The sequence below is a fragment of the Oncorhynchus masou genome, chromosome 22, assembly GCF_036934945.1.
Source record: "Oncorhynchus masou masou isolate Uvic2021 chromosome 22, UVic_Omas_1.1, whole genome shotgun sequence".
NCBI classification, from domain to species: Eukaryota; Metazoa; Chordata; class Actinopteri; order Salmoniformes; family Salmonidae; genus Oncorhynchus; species Oncorhynchus masou.
The window spans coordinates 47,799,375-47,816,288 of record NC_088233.1 but is presented as its reverse complement, the minus strand read 5'-3'; the positions used below and the strand labels follow the sequence as shown (position 1 = coordinate 47,816,288).

Below are 16,914 nucleotides of genomic sequence, written 5' to 3'. Positions count from 1 at the left end.
GTACGAATACTTTCTGAAGGCACTGTACATAAACATTAAAATGTTTAACGGTTACATTTATGGAGGATTATCAGTGCTACTTTGAAAATGCCATTCTTAAATGCTAAATTGAAATGTTAAAATGAGAAATGCATTTAGGGCCCTCTAAAGGCTAGGACCGGCCCTGTCTGTGTGTGTGTGTCAATGCCCTGTATGAGCCTCTGAGAATGATGCCACAGAGCATAGTACCGGCTAATAGGGCCCAAATGAATCGCGGATAGTAAATAAGCTCCATCATTCCTCCCTGGTTCCATTTGCGCTATAATTGATGTTAATGTGTCCATTGCGTCTGACAACACAATCACAACATACTGTACATTAGAGTAGCTCCATTAAGTTACACAAAGCCCAAAAAATTAATATAGACCATTTCACAGTAGAATAGGCCTTGACTGTGAGCTTTATTCCTAATCTTTATGACTGTGATAGACAGAAATAACAGTGTAATATTATATCATTCGGATTCTGCACACAGAGCATGTCTCGGCACAATGAGCTGAAGAGAAAAGAACATTGGAGAATTGTATTTCGCACAATGAATTGCGGAGGTGGAAAGGAACTAGCAGTTATAAATAGAGGACAGCAGTCATTTCCAGTGTAGTTTGTAGGCGGAGTATGCTATCTAGGGCCCCAGTAAGAAAAATTACGTTGACGACAGGTGCTTTTTAGGTGTTGAATTAAAAGGTGAAAAGTTTTGCGCTCCACTTTCTGGAGGACTGAGTTTTGAAATCAGTGAAATTAGAGTATGATAGCTAAAACACTTGTCTCTGGATTTCATCTTCAATCTAAGGGCAACTGTGGCATCCGTGACTGGAAGAAGCATCCAACCATGATGTATGTGGGTAAGATAGTCTAGCTTACTATATTTTCAGATATTACACATTTCTAATTTTGACGTAGTCTTTTCCTTTCAAGTTAAAGTGTACTGTTAGCTAGCTAGCTAACATTAGCTGGCTTTCTAGCTAACTTTACGTGTATGATCTTATTATTTGTATCTCAAAGCCATTTGCTTGGTTAGATATGGCGTAATGATAGTTAGCTAACATTGAACCTGGTTGGTTAGCTACCTGCAGATTCATGCAGGGTAGTAATGTCATGAGTTGGGATTATGGTTCATTGTTTAGCTAGCTAGCTACATGTCTTAACAAAAGACTCCACTATGGAAGTAACCATTTCGGTGTGTTCGCATATTCAGTCTGGCCATCTACTCCGATTTCAGAGCACTCTCACCTGAGTGTGCCAGAGCGCAGAATAACTGATGAACGTATGAACGTCCATTGAATATGGCCGGTGTCAGTAAAATTCGGCAAAAAAGCATAATTAAATTGTTGCCAGCAGCACAGGTACAGTCACCAACGCTCTGGGTAACATAAAAACAGCCTAACCAGCTGTTAGGGTGAGTAAAATGGTCAGAATGGGATGTTCTCTAATTTGTGTCTGGAAGTAGCTAGCAAGCTAGTGAATTAGCCAGTTAGCTTGGGTGCTTGACTGCCGTTTCACAACGCTCGAATCAACCCTACTCTTGGCCAGAGTGTCCAGTGTTACGCTCTGAACGCCCCGAGAGCGAAATACTCTGAATTTACAAACGGACAATCTGACAACACAGTTGCAGTCACCAACGCTCTGGATAACATAAAAACAGTCTAACCAGCTCTGCTAGGTCGAGTAATGTTCAGTGAGATGTTCTCTCATTTGTGTTTGGAAGTAGAAAGCAAGTTAGTCAGTTAGCTTGGGTGCTTGACTGCTGCTGTTGGTACAGAACGATTGGATCAACCCTTAAAGAGATGGGTCGGGCAAAAGATTAAGAGGGTGTGAACAAGAAGAAGAAGAAGAAGAGCTCTCCAGTTGGTACCAAAACATTCAGAGGCCATTTTCTCAAAAGTGAGGTTACAAATGTAGCAACTTTCAAAGCAGAATTACTTTCCCATTGTTCCTCACATTCAGTGTATGACATACTTTTTGTAGATTTGTGTCTCTGCTTTAATCCAATGTAAAAAAAAAACACCATTTCAAATGTTGCTACATAAGACTGAATCATGTTTCACAAGTTTGAACATCACATTACAATACGGCACATTTTAGTACAGTAAAGCACAGTATGGTACAGGAGAGTCAAGTTTTATTCAGTAGAGTACCATACGGTACAGTACAGAATAGTTTCATTCAGTGGAGAAGAGTACACTACAGTACAGTAGAGTTTAATTAAGTAGAGTACAGTACAGTAGAGTGCATTAGAGTGAAGTAGGGTACAATAAATACACTATACTTTGCTTTGCTTTATTTTACTATGCTCTACTGTATTGTACTGCACTATACTCTACTGTACTATACTCTACTTTCATTTACTGTACAGTGTACCGTAATGTGAGGTACTGTGCTGTCCAAACTTGAAATATAGATGTCTATGTATGATTGGTTTAGATTTGGTCCAGACTGGACTGTTTGGGCTAAATCAAGACCAGACCGGACCAAATCTGAACCAAACACACCAAACACCGCCGGAAAATGCTTAGTGGGGCTGCTCTTTGGGATAGTGTAGCCTGCTAGCCTCCCTCTTGATAGCGAACCTACGAAATGTTCAATGCATAAAACAAGGAATATACAGTATAACAGCAGCCACGTCAATAATCGAACCATTCTCCTTATGTTTGAGATGTTAACTATCTCTCACCACTCTGTGTAAAGTGTCAGATTTCTCCAAAGTGGAATCCTTAAAATAGGCAAAGCGGGTTCTTCTTTCAGCTTCCTTGCTAAAAGCAGTGCTAATTGGCAATCGTCACAAGCTTAACTTGCGCTGGGGCACATACACGGTGACAGGGATGCATCAAAGTCTCAGGACAACCCATCAGATGCAGAGAGAGAGAGAGAGAGAGATCAACCTCTAGTGATGGAGGCCAACCAACCGGGCCGAGACTAAACTTTTTTCATTGCACAGTGAGTCGTGTTTTGAGAGCTAAATATAGCACTGCCTGGTGCTAGCATAGCATTAGCATGTTGCTAGAATTCTCTCTGGTGTGACTGATGCGCTGTTGGTGTGTCACGCAATTGCATCACAGAGACAAACTTTCAGGCAGGCACAGAGAGAAAAACACATTCAACTGTCAACGCCAGTGCTACGCTATTATTAGTTGCGACTATGTGTATGTATCACTATATTTTGGTGCTTGGGTGCTTTCGTCGATAAGCGCGTAAACAGACGAGTAAAGCCCAGCGGTGTTGGGAGGACCACCTGTCTTCGATCAAGCGCGGCGCGAGTTATTGGGCAGGAGGAACTCGCATTGAAAGCACCATGCTCTATGGGAGCCACATGAGACTATACAAATACAATCCCCAATTGTGAAATCTCCGCCTGGTACGTTACAGTAACTCAGTGATGCTTTGGGCTGTGTAACTCTTCAAATGTCTTTGGAGACGGAATTCAATTGATAAGCGGCCAGTTTGGCTGTGCTGTGGGAATGCATAACAACTGAATCACAACCGGGGCAGCGAAGGTATGGCAATTGGAAGGTTCCAACCCCAAGTAAGGGCAATCGACCAGGAGCCAGAGGCAAACGCTCTTAGACTTCTCAGCAAAAGATTTCTACTTAGGTCTCCAATAAGAAAACCTCTATTGTAGCATGTGAACCCACATGTGCTTCAATGTCTGGTTTGCATGAATGACACCATATAATGTCTGGTTTGCATGAATGGCACCATATCCTTTCTGGCACCACATATGAATATTATGCAGACACCACAAGAGAACCACATTCAGACAGTCCGAGGGAAAATGTAGGCTGAATGAGCTGTGAGATTTTGAATAGCAGGTCATTGAGGCTTTGGAGAAGCAGAGGAAACAGAAACAAGGAGACTCTTATCCCACACAATGAAATAAACATGTATACAAAATGTAGTAAGCAAGAATGATAAAGTATTCTTATTGGGTTCTGAACATTAAATACACATGAATGGAAAATCGTGCACTACATTGGCAGGTAGCCCAGTGGTTAGAGCGTTGGGCCAGTAATCAAAAGGTTGCTGGATTGAATCCCAGAGCTGACAATGTAAAAATCTGTTGTTTTTCCCATGAACAAGGCAGTTAACCCACTGTTCCCCGGTAGGCCATCATTGTAAATAAAAATGTATTCTTAACTGACTTGCCTAGTTAAATAAAGGTTACATTTGAAAAATGTAATTACATTTGGCAAACCTTGGCCACAATAGGAGTGCTTGAGCTGGGAGGTTCCAAATGAATACCAAAACATGTCTAGTCTTTCCTGTTTATGATAGCATTGCAGAATGGAATTCACAGAAAGGTATGAGTGATAAGGGAAGGGATGAAGAAACCACTTTGGTAACACTTTATTTGGATAGTCCATCTGTAGATGCTCTACAGACTATCAGTAAGTAACATTTCAACTAACTATCTACTAACCCTAACCCTAGCCCTAACCTTAACCCTTATCCTAACCCTAAACTAAACCCTTACCCTAACCCTTTCTCTAAACCTAACCCTAAGCGTAACCTTAGCAACAATTGCTTTTCAACAGATACACGATATATATACAAAAGTATGTGGACACCCCTTCAAATGATTGGCAGGTGTATAAAATCGAGCACACCACCATGCAATCTCCATAGACAAACATTGACAGTTGAATGGCCTTACTGAACAGCTCAGCCGTGAAGTGGTCGACCACACAAGCTCACAGAACGGGACCGCCGAGTGCTGAAGCACATACAAATCGGCTTCAGCACTCACTACCGACTTCCAAGCCACCTCTGGAAGCAACGTCAGCATAATAATTGTTTGTTGGGAGCTTCATTAAATGAGTTTCCATGGCAAGCAGTCGCACACAAGCCTAAGATCACCATGCGCAATGCCAAGCGTCGGCTGCAGTAGTGTAAAGCTTGTCGCCATTGGGCTCTGAAGCAATGGAAATGCTTTCTTAGGAGTGATGAATCAACCTTCACCATCTGGCAGTCCAACGGATGAATCTGGGTTTGGCGGATGCCAGGAGAACCCTACCTGCCTCAATGCATAGCACCAACTGTAAAGTTTGGTGGAGAAGGAATAATGGTCTGGGGCTTTTTCATGGTTCGGGCTAGACCCAGTGAAGGGAAATCTTAATGCTACAGCATACAATGACATTCTAGATGATTCTGTGCTTGCAACTTTGTGGCAACAGTTTGGGGAAGGCCCTTTCCTATTTCAGCATGACAATGCTCCCGTGCACAAAGCAAAGTCCATACAGAAATGGTTTTTCAAAATCGGTGTGGATGAACTGGACTGTCATGCACAAAGCCCTGAACTCAACCCCATCGAACACCTTTGGGATGAATTGGAATGCCGACCGTGAGCCAGGCCTAATCGCCCAACATCAGTGTAAGTCCCCGCAGCAATGTTCCAACATCTAGTGGAAAGCCATCCCAGAAGAGTGGAGGCTGTTAAAGCAGCAAAGGGGGACCAACTCCATAGCCCATGATTTTGGAGTGAGATGTTCGACAAGCAGGTCCCCAGATACTTTTGATCATGTAGTGTAGTTTGTTGATAGATGCTCTACAGATGGTCATACTAACCAACTTTATCTCGGTGCAGAGCTGAACCATATACATACCGACTGTCTAAATAGTCAGGAAAACAATACTTTCCTGTGGATATTTTGTCAAAACGTTAGAGCAGCTGAAGGATAAACTGCACAGACAACAAGCACTAGAGTAAGTTCAAAGGTCATTTTATTTAACAGTCTGGCTTGTAAGAAACATTTACACAAATGTTTCAGGCTGTATTAGGGTTGCAAAGGGAGGGTATTACTGGGAACTTTCAAAGTGTGCTTTTCCCTCTGGATATATATTTTTACATGGACTCTTTTTAGAATTAGCACCGCAAACATCTACTTGGAACAATTTATTATAATCTTGCCTGCAAGGACTTTTGTTTGAGCCTTATCACATGTCAAATATGAAATAATAAAATAAGATGATTATAATGTAAAAAAAAAAAATGACAAAGCTGTAAAACATTATCCTAATTATAACCATCAACTTAGTGAATGCCATGCCATTGGTGTTTAATATGAAGGTTTCAGCATGAAATATCATTTTTTTTACACACATTAATTTTACTTGTTTGTTGTCAATGTGCTGGTGGCAGTTTGCAAAGAAATCGTCTATAGTTGGAAGACTTGCAGAGTAAATTGAAAATAATAGTTCATTTGATGATTTGTTCATTAATTAGGCAATTAGGCAAATTTTCTCTTGAACCATATGGTCTATCTACTAGAAACTCATGGACAATATGGATACCATTTAGCCTACTGTGCTTTGATGACTGAGGTTGTCGCATACACTCCTCCTGAAGTAGCACATGGGATAAAATGCCCTGCCCTAGACTAAGAGACGGTGATTGGGATCTGAGGTATGAGGCAGACATCTGACTTCCAGATGTTTCCATCAGCGCAAAGCAGACTGACAGCTCTAAAGTGCAGTCCAGGAATGGGCTCCACACACACACACACACACACACACACACACACACACACACACACACACACACACACACACACACACACACACACACACACACACACACACACACACACACACACACTGTAGGCCTATGCACGCTAGCACACATAACATCATCTGTAAAAGAGCACACACACACATCTGGCTGATTCTGAAACTGCTGGTCTCCTGGCTGCAGTGCATGACATGGCCTCTTTCAGGCTTGAACCTGAGGCAGAAGGTGACCAACCAAACAGTTTGCATGCAGGGATAGTGTCATCTGTTACCTTATAGGGTCTATTTCAGTGTATGTCTATGTAGATGCAGATGTTTTTGTGGTATCTGCATATGTGTATGTTCTTTTTTTATTCCTATGTGTATGTGATTCATGTGATTCATTTGAATCTGATTGAAAAGTAAGTGTGTGAGAACATGTCCCGTGCATTCCTGACTGTCTGTATGTGAGTGCCATATGTTGGAATCTTCAGTATACGAAACAGTCCTCGCAGTGCATTTGAATGTATTTGCGTGCATGGAGGTCTAATCCTAGACTGTGTGTGTGTGTGTGTGTGTGTGTGTGTGTGTGTGTGTGTGTGTGTGTGTGTGTGTGTGTGTGTGTGTGTGTGTGTGTGTGTGTGTGTGTGTGTGTGTGTGTGTGTGTGTGTGTGTGTGCGTGTGTGTGTATTTTGGCAACTCAGAGACACATCCCACTCTAACAGTTGCAGGGTGGTGATGCGTTCGCTCTCAATCCCAGGCAAAGACTGCATAATGACACCATATATCCCATGTGTTTTTAGACCCATTTACAGATCTGAATCTGAGGTTATTTTATTACCAGTATTACTACTATTAGTAGCAACAGTGTACACAACATTATTGTGCCCCTTGTGTAGCCTATATGTGTGTGTTATTGTGCATGTGTGTGTTTGTATTTGTGTACGCATGCGTAGGTTCTTGCCCTGTTGAATGTGTGTGCAGCCGTGTGTGTGTTGGTGTGTGTCTCAAGAGACTGATGCGAGGCTGACAGTCCCATAGATACAGACAAAGCATATTATGTCATATGTGCACCATGCGAGTCGTGTGCACTTACCTCATTGGAGATGATGAAACAGAGCTACTGTGTCTGGAGCTCTGAGGAGTGGCCATTCTGGAGCTCTGAGGAGTGGCCATTCTGGAGCTCTGAGGACTAGCCATTCTGGAGCTCTGAGGACTAGCCATTCTGGAGCTCTGAGGACTATCCATTCTGGAGCTCTGAGGAGTGGCCATTCTGGAGCTCTGAGGAGTGGCTATTCTGGAGCTCTGAGGACTAGCCATTCTGGAGCTCTGAGGACTAGCCATTCTGGAACTCTGAGGACTAGCCATTCTGGAGCTCTGAGGACTAGCCATTCTGGAGCTCTGAGGACTAGCCATTCTACCTGTGTCCATATCACTTCAGCACAGCACCTGCAATAAACAACATTAGATTATTATTAGACCATCCAAAGTCACACATTGCTATTTTCTATCAATTTCACCATTTGGTAATGTAGAGTAAGTAATATACAATTTATTGCATCACCTATCCACTTGAACACAAATTGATACTTTATTAGAATCCTAAATCGAACATTTTAAAAGAAGGACCTGAACATTTTACATAATCATACACAGACAGATGCACACACGCACTAACGCACACACACATACACACACGGCCTCTTTGGCTGTGTCGCTTCCACGGCACCGTATCCACTACAATCTCTCCTTATTGATCTGCATCCAAGCCTACTATTCTTTTTTTTACCAGAGTAATTCAATTATCAATAAAGCCCCCGTTTTAAATAGCTATAGGCCCCGGTGTGCCAGTGGAATAATATTTCTTATCTTCTAATTTATTGGCTGGCTGCCAGCCAGCAACTCTCCACTTTGAACCCAGGCAAGGGAGCTGAAGTTCTTAAGTGCCTGCAATTTTATTCTGCATTTTTATTGATGTATCCCATTTAGATTAGTCCATTTTTAAATCCCGCTGTGGCATGAGGGGTGGGAGGGGGGGGGGCATATTATAATCCATTTAGTTAATGGCATCCTGCTGTGGAATGATTACAGATTTCATGTTTACTGTAGGACTATGATCAGCACATAGCTACATATGAGACTCATAGTCAACTTCTCTGGCCCAGTGACTTGGAACAGGTTTAGCCACTGTAGTTTGGCCTATGAAATGGTGAGTGTTGTTGAATCAATAGCTGTGAATAACCCCTTTTATACCACTTATTTCATTCCCGACAGTCACATATGAACATGCACAGCTATTCTTTAAAAGTGTGTGAAATGGCAAACAAAAAATTTGTGCATAAGTGTGTCCAATTTGAATAGGGGCTGTTGAACAATTGTTGCCATTATACTGCTCAGTGGCAGAGCCCCACCTGTTTGCATGTAATTTTGGCATTAATACGTGTCACATATCAGTTTGCGTAAACTATCAAAATAAAGAAAGTCGCACACTCCATGTATAAACTCCCAGCAATTGAATGGGTATTTACCAGCGTTTCGGCACTGTGAGGAAGGCACAGTTTATTCACCGTTAGTTAGAACCTCCACACAAATTCTTTTTTCTGGGTGTGCTCATGTTTTTTTAATCTACATATCAGTTTGCAAACAGTGTAAAAACAAAAAAAAATGTATCATTGAGTTAATAAAGCCGCATACAAACAAGGTCTCTTTTTTGCTTTCTTGGTTAAGGCAGCTCCAACAAGCAGGTGTTTCAGCCTCGCTCAGTGCTTTCTGTGGTGGTGGGGCAGCCAGTGGAAAATACGAAGTGTAGGGGTTGGTAATGCTCTCTAGCTGCGTCATGATTGGCTCAGTGTTCTGTCACTCATAGAGACACTACGTCACCGCAAAATGTACGGGTAGAGCTAAAATATTCAAGCCTCTTGGGTGCTGCCATAGACTTACATTAGAAGTGCCCATCCAACAAGGCTCAAGGTCATTGATCACAGATAAAATTATGTCAAATCACGTTATATCTACCTTAGCTTTGATTGGACTGATTATGTCAACATCCTACTTTCAAAGTCTTAGCTAGCAAGCTAAACAAGGAGTCATCATCATGCATCAAGTCAGCAATCTACTGGCAAATCCTTTTCAATCCTTGTCATGTGAAGATAAATAATAAATAAAACGTATTGGTGCTTATCGGCCACTGGACATAAACATTACACAACAAGTTGGAAATCGCAAATTCAACAATGAGTGCTAGGGCGCCACTGCAGCCCAAGGTTCGATCCCAGGCTGTGTTACAGCCGCCCGTGACCGAGAGACCCATGGGACAGCGAGCAATTGGCCTAGCGTCGTCCGGGTTAGGGGAGGGTTTGGCTGGCCGGGATGTCCTTGTCTCATCGTGCTCTAGTGACTCCTTGTGGTGGGCCGGTCGGTCGGCAGTTTGACAGTGCTTCCTCCGACACATTGGTGCGGCTGGCTTCCTGGTTAGGGGAGGGTTTGGCTGGCCTGGATGTCCTTGTCTCATCGTGCTCTAGTGACTCCTTGTGGTGGGCCGGTCGGTCGGCAGTTTGACAGTGCTTCCTCCGACACATTGGTGCGGCTGGCTTCCGGGTTAAGCGAGCAGTGTGTCAAGAAGCAGTATGGCTTGACTCTTGACCTTCGCAGAGTCCGTAGGCGAATTGCAGCAATGAGACAAAATCGTAACTACCTATTGGATATCACACAAAAAAGGGGGTAATGCCATGGGCCAGAAAATACTACAGTGAATATCAATACAACTGGGAACTCAGATAAAATTAGCTCTGACTGGGAAAATACAGATTTTTTTTTGAATGGTCATCCAACTCTGAATTCCAAGTCGGGATTTGGGCCTCTTTCTAGAGCCTACAAGTGCATTTCAAAAGTGCTGAACAACTAGTTATATTGACTACGTCCGTCCTAGCTCGCTCATGAATGTCTTAATCGAAATTACGGATTGCCTCTTATCCGCTCTTTGTCCCCTTATGCCATAGTTTGTAAATCTCAATTGTCAGTAGAAACCACATTTGTTCAAACAAGTCAGCCATATCAGCTATATTTTTATTAAAGGCTGTAAATGAGTCTGAATTAACTGTTTCGCTGACAGACAAGGCTCAGCTGACAGCCAGGTGTAGCAGTGGTAAGGTGTTGGGACTGCTGTTGGGACTCTGCTGTTGGGACAGATTTATGTAGGCCCTAACAGTTTGTCGGCACCGTTTGTCACCGTTATAGTGCAATTAATGTATTGTTTAGTGTTGTATAGTGGCTTTGCTGGCATGCATCAATGAAACATTTTATTACCCCACCAAGATTTTACATGCCATTGTTGGTGAGAAAAATAACAACGAAGTCAATTAGACAAATCTACTATGAGAGAGAGAGAGAGAGAGAGAGAGAGAGAGAGAGAGAGAGAGAGAGAGAGAGAGAGAGAGAGAGAGAGAGAGAGAGAGAGAGAGTACTGTTTCACTGCAGTCTTGGCACCACAAGTACAATACTCTGCTTAGAGAGGGCAAATCTGATATCATCACCAGCCAGGATTTTATCCAACTTTTTATGTGTGTAAAGTACATGTCAGATAAAAAATGTATCAAAGTTATTTTTATCTGCACTATGTCATCACGCACAGCCTTTTATCCACAACAAGTCAGTTTGATGGAAACACCTCTGGTGGGAAAATGCACATACTGTTTTTAAGCACATTTTAATACATTTTAATACTATGAAGGGTGAGATTGTTGCAGCTGTTGGTAAATATCATCACCTTTGTTTTGAAAGGAGGCCAGAAAACTGTCACAGAGGTCAGAGGTGATTGTGAGAGAGGGGTTGTCCAATGGGCGGAGAGGTTTGTTGATGATCGAGAAGAACAGTCTTGGGTTTCCTTGTTCATTCCTTATGATGTTGGAGAAATAGGCAGATTTGGTTGTGGCAAGTAAGTCCTTGTGGTCTTGGTAGGCCTCCTTATGGACAATAAGCCCTGTCCGTGTGTAGAGCCATTCTAGTCGTCGTCCTATGGCTTTCATGGCACGCAGCTCAGGAGGGTACAATGGCGCTGGGATGTTGACGGAGACCACCCTTGTTTTAAGGGGAGCCAGAGCATCCAGGTGGGAGGAGAGCTCAATGTTATAATGAGCCACCAGGTCAGTCACTGAGGATACATGAGGTTCAGGGGTGTCATATGATTGCATATCCAAGCTGTGTTAATCCTTTGTATATTTCTCGAGGTGTTGGTGCACTTGTTGGCTTGGGCATGGGGGCGGGCACACTGAACAGTATGGCCTCATGGTCAGATATGGATCTGTCCAGACCTTACAGGTTGGAGGGAGCCATGCCTGTTGTGCACACAAGGCCTCCGTCATGGGTGGGGAAGTTTACATGCTATGTAGAGTTGAAGCAATCCAAAAGGGCAGAGTAAGTCTCCGGCAAAGCACATCCTTCAGAGTCCACATGAATGTTAAAGTCCCCTAACAATAGTTTGGCAGGACACAGGGAGCTCAGCTAACTCAGAAAGAAAGACTGGAGAGGTTTTTGGTGGCCGGTAGATGAGGACTATAAGCAGTGGTTGAGGGACAGATATTGTACAGGCTATATGTTCAAAAGAGGTTACCTGGAGTACATGTGTGACTTTGACTTCGAGTCAGAACAATGAAGGACAGCAAGCCGACCTCCACGACCCAGAGCACAAGGTTTGACAAGGTAAACGTAGCCAGGTGGTGTTGCTTGGTTAAGCAGGTAATAGTCATTAGGTTGTTGCCATGTCTCTGTTGGTCACAGAACATCAACACATTCGTCCACAATAATGCCACTGACGAGTAGGGCTTTGATGTTCAGGGATGAGTATTAAAAAGAGCAAAATTGCCAGGTGACTGGCGAGTGGAGTGGGCTGGGATGGCTGGGCTTTTGGGCAATGTTCTTAAATTGTTGCGGTCAACACCAGCCGCGAGAGGGGCAAGAGAGGGAGGCATACAGTTCAGCCGCGAGAGGGGCAAGAGAGGGAGGCATACAGTTCTGTGTGGACTCTTTTGGCTTATTAATGGATTTCTAAACGCCTCATCTTGGATGTTTGAGTTTTTTCCGCAAGGATTCCAAAGTGGAAGAAGTACATATTTGAGCTCCTTACTAAGGGTTTGTCTTTTTGAGACTAAGATGGAATCCACTTGAGTAAAATATGTGAGTGTCTCCCATTCCTGTACTTCGTGGTCCTTTGTAGTCCTCCAGGAGATAAGGTGAATCACTTCAATGCAGGTATTCATTGAAGGAATTCAAAAGAAAACAAATCAGCTGGCTAGCTAGACTTTGTTGATAGGAAAAAGTCACATTTCTTATCCGGTTTCGACGTCGAGGTTCAAAATTACTAGATTATAAAATCCTTAAGAGATCTAATGAACATGATGAAAAAAATACCCATCAAAATCCGTCAGTTTAAGCTAGACATCCGTTTTTTTGCATGGGTTGCGAAACCACCGCATCCGCCTGGCGTCATTCCGCATCTGTGGTGGAAAGTGGCATAGCTATGGCGCTGTTTGTCAAACCTGGAGACGTCCCGAAAATTAATCTTCTCACAAAATTGTCTGTAGTGTCCAAACGGTTTGGCCTACTAACTCGCCTGAAGGTAACCCAGACAAATGGCAGCCTAAATCCCCGACTTTATATTTATAAGGGGTGAGTGAAGCATTTGTGGATAATACGCCTTTGACGGAGCTGAGTCGTAGGACGGCAGATCACCTGAGGGTGGATTGGCTGTCTTCTCCCCCGCTGTGGAATTCCTCCAGGAATTAGAGGTCGGTTTTTTACCGTCTTGGTGCTTCTGGGCAGCGGTGGACGTCTTGGCACAGACACCGTTCTGGGTCGAAGGAGTGTGGGGTGAAAGCAGATTCCTCCGCAGCGCAGGGGAAGAAGCAGACCTCGCGACCATAGGTGGAGGCTGGGGGCTTGTTCTTGGGGGCCTCCTCCCCAAGCATTTAGAGTGATAGCAGTGCTCCCAAGTGGCTCGTCAATGGGGGAAAGTTGCCAATTTGCCGGTGTGGGCCGGGTATCAGAACGGCTGTACCACGAAACATTGTTTCTACCCAAGGTTCCTCTCTGTTCAGGGGTATCAAGAGTGCGGTGTCGTCCAGATGTGGGCATAATAAACAGTTTCTTCCCCACATTTGTCAATAGTGGTGGATATTTTAAAAACCATGAGAGAAAAAAACAAAGGATCCCAGTCCTCAGAGCAGCCTTCTGCCCCTTCAGGAGATAATGTATGGGAGACTGGCAGCGTGCTCCATCCAGTGGCATTTCACCATGGCTGATGAGGACAGTGATGAGGGGGTACAGTCTGCAGATCGCTGTGCTCCTCTTTTTTTGTGGCGTCATTACGTCAATGATCCCAGAAGTCATAGCGCCTGTCTTGAGAGAGGTGGTCCCTCGTGTCAAAAGTACAGAGCGAATGGTACAGCCAGTACTTCTTAATTCCCAACAGCGAAGGAATGTTGCGTCCCATCCTGGACTTCAAAATGCTCACACTTCGCAGGCTGTTGCAGTCGGTGCGTCCCAGCAATTAGTTTACCTCCATAGATCTGAAGGATGCATTTTTTATATGGCTATACTTCCTCCCCACAGAAAGTTTGAGGTTTAATTTTGAGGGTGTGGCATATGACTTCCTGGTTCTGCCTTTAAGGCTCACCCTACTGCCCTGCACCTTTTCTATGGTTGTGGAGACGGCTTTGGCACCTGTGCAGTGCGAGGGGGATCAGCATATTGGCTTATCTGGATGATTAGCTGAATGTAGCAGAGTCGAGGGAACAGGTTCAGCTCCACACTGCCAAGCTGGTTTGCCATATTCAGTCTCTGGGGTTCATAATGAATTCAAAGAAATGTTGTTTGACTCCGGCTCAGCGCATTCAGTTTCTAGGGCGCTGCATATAAATTATCTAGAGCTACTAACTGTTTTTCTAGTGCTGATGCTTTTCCTTCTGATGTTGGATGGCCAGCATATATAGGTAAGGTACTACAATAGGATGGTGGTGGCTCATATGGATCTCTCAACGTGGGTGCGGATCTACCTTCCAGGGTGGATCCTAGCTCTACAGAGTGGAAACTGCACCCCTCGGTGGTTGCCCAGACATAGGACCGTTTCAGCAGAGCCGATGTAGATCTTTTAGTATCACGAGAAAACTTGCATTGTCGTCTGTTTTTTTCAATGAGCGATCTGGCTGGGCTCTTTGTTGGGAACCGATTTTGGCGTATCAGTGGCCTCGGACCCTGCGCTATGATTTTCCTCCAGTGGACCTGATTCAAGCCACCGTGGAGAAGGTCCGTCAGGAGAGTCTGTTATTGAATCTTGTGGCTCCTTGTTGGCCCAGACAACCCTGGTTCCTGGAGATTATCCACTTGTTGGGCGGGGACCCTTGAAGGGTTCCATGTCATCGGTGCATGGGAGAGTTTGGCACCCACAACCACAGATCTCTGTGGGGTTGGGCCCTGAAAAGGTTGAATTTGACGGATTGTGATTACGACTATGCAGTCGGGCTTGTGCGCCCTTTACGAGAAGGTTATGTGCATAAGTGGCGCATGTTTGAGGTTCTTTGGTGGCCATTTTGATGTTCTTGCAATAACTTTTTTGAGCAGGGCCTTTCTTTTCCCACATTAAAGGTTTATATGGCAGCCAGGTCCTTTCCTACAAGACTACTACGCTAATGGCCTTGGCGTCGGCCAAGCGCGTTGGGGATCTCCACGAGCTAGCAGTACACCCTTCCTGTTTGGAGTTCTCACATGGGGTAGGGTGCTTTCTAAGCAGTGTCTTTCCTATTGGATTGTGGCATACGACAGCAAATGACAAGGGTTGTGTAGCGGTGTGTGGTAAACCTTAATCCACTAGGGGTGTGGCTGCTTCTTCGACATAGTTCAGGGGCATGATGATTGGTGATATCTGTGATGCAGCGAGTTGGGGTTCCTCACATACCTTTGTGATGCTTTATCGCTTGGATGTAACTGCTCCCGGTGAGGCTCATGGTGTTCTTATGGCTGGGTCCGGGAGTGGGTGTTCGGCAGTGTGTAGGTTGAGCATTTATTTGGGTTAGCAGCGTTCCCTGTGGATTTGAGTCTTGGGCTGTCTTGGGGTGCGGCAGCGCATGAAGTGCCCATTATCAGGGTTACCACAATTTCCTGTGGGTTTGAGCCTTGGGCTGCCTGGGAGTGCCTGAGTACACCGTTTCCAGGTTACTGCAGGTTCCTGTGGGTTTGAGCCTTGGGCTGCCTGGGAGTGCCTGAGTACACCGTTTCCAGGTTACTGCAGGTTCCTGTGGGTTTGAGCCTCGGCCTGCCTTGTTCATCGATTGGTTGATAATATGCAGCCGAGCGCGTGTTCTTCACCAAGTCACGACAAGGGTTCTGTTTTGGACTTGTGGTTCCTTGCGATACGTGTTCTGACATGTCAGGCTCGCAAGGTAAGTATTGTTTTTGGAACCATGAGGTCTATGGACTGTCAGTGCGCATAGCAGAGTTGCAGCAGGTTCTGATTCCCTATATGGGCTCTGACAGTTCAGGCCTCATGAGGCGCTGACAGTTCAGGCTTCTCGGGTAAGTTAAGCACATTCTTACTCCTGAACCTATTTAGGCTTGCCATAACAAAGGGATTGAATACATGACTCGAGACATTTCAGCTTTTCATTTTGAATGAATTTGTACAAAAACATAACTCCACTTTGACATTATGGGGTATTGTGTGTAGACCAGTGACACGGAATCTCAATGTAATCCATTTTAAACACCACAAAATGAGGAAAAAGTCAAGCAAGGGGTGTGAATACATTCTGAAGGCACTGTAGTTGCTCCGCTACCATCTAGAAGGCAGAGACAGTACAGTACCCTGCCCTGAACCTTAGCGATTGCTGGCCTATGTACTGTACATACTGTATTTTAGTCATGACTCATCCTGTATAACTATTGCTGTACACACCTTTTCTATTCGTATACTGTCCATACTGTCTATACACACACCATTCACACAAATATATATTTATAATCCGAACTGACATTGCTCGTTATGATATGTCTTACTTTCTTGTTCTTTTTAACATTTGTATTGTGGATGATGTGTGTGTTGTTATTGTATTGCTAGATATTGCTGCACTGTTGGAGCTCGAAACATAAGCATTTCGCTACACCTGCGATAACATCTAAAAAAACGGTGTACTGTACATGACCAATAAACTGTGATTTGATTTGTGACTTGCACAACATGGTACTATTAGAACACGTCAAAGCTCTGACATCTAGGTATTTTACTGACTTGAAATTATAGTGCTGCTGAGGTATTTTCCTAACGTTCCTCAGAAACCATGTTTCAGTGTTATTTTCAAGTCTAAAAGGAAATCTGAGTGTCCAAATGGCTTCCTGCCCGTGCCATGG

General features: G+C 44.1%; 1 protein-coding gene across 2 annotated transcripts in view; it reads right to left on the bottom strand.

The window, feature by feature from the left end:
• Positions 1–16,914, bottom strand: part of LOC135509606 (protein inscuteable homolog) — a 96,094-nt gene that overhangs the window by 43,742 nt on the left and 35,438 nt on the right. For both annotated transcript variants that reach the window (XM_064930396.1, XM_064930397.1), the window contains exon 2: positions 7,616–7,968. In XM_064930396.1, coding sequence (XP_064786468.1) covers positions 7,616–7,950 — 335 coding nt within the window. In that variant the 5' untranslated portion in view covers positions 7,951–7,968. The remainder of the gene's footprint in view (positions 1–7,615; positions 7,969–16,914) is intronic.